At 42.4% G+C, this 5,150-nt stretch overlaps 1 protein-coding gene across 1 annotated transcript in view; it reads right to left on the bottom strand.

Annotated features, from left to right (window-relative positions):
• COL4A2 (collagen, type IV, alpha 2) overlaps positions 1–1,314 on the bottom strand; it is a 112,112-nt gene extending 110,798 nt beyond the window's left edge. Inside the window, exon 1 of the mRNA XM_008590103.1 lies at positions 1,231–1,314. Within this exon, the coding sequence (XP_008588325.1) occupies positions 1,231–1,314 (84 nt within the window). The remainder of the gene's footprint in view (positions 1–1,230) is intronic.
• Positions 1,315–5,150: the final 3,836 nt, after the last annotated feature.

The raw sequence follows: 5,150 nt of genomic DNA, 5'->3' as shown, positions 1-5,150 counted from the left end.
GACTGCATGGATCAAGGAAGCCACAAATGTTTGCGAATATGCAAGAGACCTGCATCAGCTGCTGCAGGTCTCTTGCATATTTCTCTGACTTCAGACAGACTGCTGGTTGTGAACAACAATTTACTATCTGGTTTACATCTGGGAATTATGGTTAGTGCTGTCATGGAATTTACTAGCTGCACAGTTTGGCAGTCATTTCTTTGAGGCAAATATGACTCCTTGTCATGCAAAACAGTAGCACTTGCTTAGAGGCTCCAGATCTGACAGGCCAGGAAAGAACTGAGCAGGGAGATGCTCGGCTGCTGTAAGGCTGGCCATCGTTTTCCCTCTCACAGTACTTATCAGGAACAGACTTCGTTTTTCAGCTGCTCTTCAGCTCACCTTCCCAAGCCCATACCCAGAGAACACAAAAGAGTAGTGAGCCAATACGAGCAGGTTCTGGGATGTTCTCTTGGACACACAGGGCAGCATAAAACCAGGGCCACCAGCTGGCAGGCAGAAACATTGGTCTCTCTCCCCTCTTAAAAGACCCCAGAATCCCAAAAGCATGTGGAAAAAATGAGATAATTTCAAATGGTGTACAGATTACTCATCCAGAACTTGTAAGTTCCACAGCCACAGTTACCATCTTTTTGCAGAAAGGGCCTTCTATGTTCACCTCTGAGGACTGAGGACCAGGTGTGACAGCTGGACCACAAGCAGAGCTCAGGAAATGCACACCCAACTCTGGAAGCCATCTGAGTCCTCTCACCACTCCTCTTGTCTACACTGAGGGTCCCCTCCTGGTGTAAGCATCTACACTCTTCTAGGAAAACACTGGGAGACTGGTTTGGGAAAGGATCAGAAAGTCCAAGGGGTGGGAAGGTGACATCTCCAATCAGAAGCTCCCTGGTGGGGATCCACCTGGCAGCCCTGGTGGGCATTCCCCAGGACACAGAAATTCAACCCAGGCTTCCACACTCCTGGTCTTAAGCATCTTGAGCCCCACCTCCCCAGACACCTTGAGGGCATTCCCCAGCATCTGTCCCCGATGACCCTCTGAACAATGAGCATTTTCCAACCACAGTTCACCTCTCTGATGTCTGAAACATTAGCTGCGTTTGGATTTTACAGCAATTTTATAAAACGTGTCCCTCCAGCCCAGATCCCCCCTCCACCTGCCTCCCATCCCGCATCTCCCTCTCCCTTGCCAGCTTCTTTCACTGTGATCTTGACTCTGTCCTGGCCGACCTGAGCAGCTGGTGCTGCGGCCACGCCCTCCGCCTGCACCTGCTCTCTTCGGGATGATTCTTTGCTGGCGCTGTCCGTCTCCATCTGCTCATCCTCCGTTTCCTTTTTGGGGGTTCTTGCTTGACTCCTTCTTCAATGGTGCTGCTTCTGAGACCCTCTCACGTGGCGTGGCCACCCCTCCGGGCGTGGCTACCCCCCTGGCATGTCCTCACTGGCCTCGCACCTGCCGCACCTGAGTCTCTGCTGGGGGTGGCTTCTGGGAGGGCAGCTGCCTTACTGATTTGCATCCCCAACCCATATGGCAGCATCTTTCACACAGTAGGTGAAAGCAAGTGTGTTGCATGATTGGAATATACTGATGTTTACAAGTCCTGCATTTTAGAGGAAGAGCAGAACCTTCGAATATGTGTTCAGGTATGAAGAGCTCAACTGACAGGAAAGTTTACCATAAAAAGGCAATTAGATTAAATAAGAGAAATCTAAACACATCATTATCGTATGATTTGCTACCTTGTGCTCTTTTGCATCGAGCAGTAATTGCTATGGTCTAAATCTTTGTGTCTCTCAAAAACTCGTATGTTGACACCTAATCCCTCTGGGTTGGTATTAATGGGTGGGGCTTTTGGGAGGGGATGAGGTGATGTGGGCAGGGCCCCGGTGAAGGGGGCTAGTGCCTCTAGGAGAGGCCTGCGGGCCCTTGTTTGCCTCTTTCCCTTCCACTGCCTGGGGACAAAGCAGAGGCTGGGCCCTCCCCAGACACATCTGCTGGTGCCTTGATCTTGAACTTCCCAGCCTCCAGAATTGTGAGCAACTCATTTCTGTCGTTTATGAATAGCCAGTCTAAGGAATTTTTTTTTTTTTTATAGCAGCCTGGATAGACTAAGACATAAGTGATTCACAGAGACATGATTTTTAAGACCTTTTAGAAAAAAAGAATCCTTCAAAATACAAGGGGACATAAACTAGTTAAATGAACTTGAGTTGACTGTGCTGAGATATCAAAGCCAGTCTGCCAGGATACCAAGCTACTTGGAAAGTAACGAAGTTGAAAGTTTTTCTAAAACAAAGCAAGAACTTTGAAGAAGCTTTTTAAAAATAAGTGTTGTTTGTTTTGGTTCCCCTGGGCAGGCGCACCTACAACAAAACCCCATTGTCTCTTCTAAACACATGGAATTGGGTTTCCTTGAGTTCATACAGTGGACACCTTCACGGAGCTTGTGTGGCATGTGCTACACTTCATGTTGCTGTAGTTACTTTATCATCCAGTTTAAAAGACATGATCGTATTAAATGAGTTGGTTTGATTCCCTTGGCAAGGTCAATACTCACACTAAGAAACCTCAAAACAACAACCCTCACCAACAAAATAGACTTTAGTTTTGACAGCGTTTCTACCTACAAACTTGTTCCCTGCTCTCCCCTGCCCCTGACCGACGGTAGGTGACCAGCACCTATGCAGGAAATAAACAAATGGTAATACATTTAGAATAAATGGCAAACCTGAGCGACTGTTTGGACGGAACAGTCAGCTATAAAGCTGAAGACTGCTGGAGTCAAGTCAAGGGTGAGGAAAAAAATTGAAAATGTGTGGGTGTATTCTCAAGGTCTTAGGAAAATTCCGGAAGTCTAGCAGATGTTTTCTGTTAGGAGGCGCTGGAAGCCTCAAGAGCCACATCTTTTTTTTAAATTATAAGTTTATTTATAAAACCATTTTTCCTCTTAAATAGTTCTTGCTAAAACTTGCAAAATGGAATGCTGGTCAAAGGGCTGAACTCCTGAGCCTTCATGTGTAACCCAGAATATGTGTACATGGACATGAAAATCCACACAGGAAGCAGAAACCAGGCCAGTTATTCTAAAAGCTTTATTTTCTGAACAATTCTTTTTTTTTTCTTATTTACTGAAGCCGAATTAGAACTTTTTCTTTAATCAGTCGTAAATAGTGTAATTCAGGTGTCAGTAGTTACCATATTTTTCCTCCTTTGGAAAAATGATATAATAGTCATAATTATATCATTTTACCAATTTTTTGGTGTTTTTAAAACAAGCATTGATAAATGAGGATCATATTCAAGGTATCAGAGATCAAGTTAATGAAGAATATTTAAAACATTTGGGTTTTCTGCTCTCTCGTTGTCATTTTGAATGCATGTTTGAATACCTATGGAACAGCACTTTTCTTCCTGTATTTGTTTTGTAAACCAACTTTTGAGTTGTGAAGTCTAATCTTTGACTCCTTCACAGAGAGAAATGAAGATTTTTATTTGACCAAAGTTTCCGAAGCCATGAGGTCAATTAATGTTCAGAAAACTTGTAAACTCTTATTTAAATTTCTCATCTTCTCAAACACTTTTCCATTTTTATTACATGTACAAATTGGTCTCCAAAAGGTTTATGAAAGATGAGTTCTATGTAACAAAATGTACTTTATGAATGAGTTACAGTCAGAGTTACTATCTAGGCTGGCTGGCTAATGAGGTTGCACAAACACCAGCACAAAAGCCTTGTTAAAGTTTAGAAATCCAGCTGGCTGCATATTTTGGAGAATTTGTCTGATTGCTTCACATGGTTACTGGATATATTGTGGACATGGAACAAATTCAAGAACATTAGATTCTCTTGGCCTTGTGGAGATGACTCAAGTCATTAAGAATTTTAATCAAGCATCTTACAGAAGGAACTCTGCAATTATCAAGCTACAGAAACCATGACCAAAGCAAACCTCCCTCAAATCCTGCTTCCCTTTACCCTTGAAACAGAATGTCTTTTCCCCTTTAAAAAGAGCAGGTGGCCTGTCGTATTCCTGTCAGGAATATCGTGGAGTGCATGTAGAATCAGATTAAAATAAATTAGATCAATGGTGTGGGAAAATTTGTGTTTTAAAAATTTTTATGGCAAATCCCCCCAAAGTTAAATGATTTTTGAAAAGTTCCAATAATAGAATCAGATTAAAATAAATTAGATCAATGGTGTGGGAGAATTTATGTTTTAAAAATTTTTATGGCAAATCCCCCCAAAGTTAAATGATTTTTGAAAAGTTCCAATATTTTTATAAGTTTTACAAAAGTGGATTGCATCACCCAGGGAATGATACCCATCTGGAGAATGAAAGATTTCACAAGACCCAGGCTCAACAGGACACATTTGTTTTTTGTCATCTGTGGGAAAGAAAATAGGTAAAGTGGTTCAGAATTTAGGTCCAGAACCAGCCAAATCTGAAGAGCCACTTGAAGCCTAGTATGGGTAAAGCTAGGCCTTTCCTTCTTTCCCAGACCGAGTGAAGATGGGACAGGTCACCTTTGCCCAGAAGGCCAGCATTAAGATGTCATTAAAGTATAATCTCTATCGGGGTTCTCTGCCTGTTCTGTGAGTATCTCTCAACGAGGGTTTCAGCTTCATAGGCTTTAAGGCTTTCCAGGAAGAACACATTCATCTTCACGTTGTCACCGTCTCCCTTGGTGACTCTGCACGTGTGGTTGAACCTCAGACCCCACATCTATAAGTTGGGCGTTTCTGTCAGGATCCCACAAGTTAGGTGGCCAGCCAAGGAACGATTAGGTAGGGTGCCATAAACTTTCTTTGCCTTTCTCTACAATGCCCTTCCAGTTCTTAGAGCTATTTCTTACACTTTCTCACCATAGTTACCAGAATACTGGGATATGGTAACCACTTAACACGTATGCATTCTGTTAATTTTACTGCGAATGAAAAACAATTTCTAAAACTAAAAGCTGGCAGGAATTGGGTTAATCTCTTTTGATAAAATGGTCCCAGTGAGCCAAAAAATACAGTTATGTAATTAAGGAAGAAAATATTTTTTTATAAATTTGATCTAGAAAAAAGTTGTTTGTGTGTGTGTGCGCTTTTCTTCCTTTTAAAAAAATCAACCTCAATTAATTGGCTGATGGACTAGACGATTTC

This window comes from Galeopterus variegatus, unplaced genomic scaffold (assembly GCF_000696425.1).
Source record: "Galeopterus variegatus unplaced genomic scaffold, G_variegatus-3.0.2 Scaffold5844, whole genome shotgun sequence".
Lineage (NCBI taxonomy): Eukaryota > Metazoa > Chordata > Mammalia > Dermoptera > Cynocephalidae > Galeopterus > Galeopterus variegatus.
Note: the sequence above shows the minus strand (reverse complement) of the source record. Positions and strands in the feature narration are given on the sequence as shown.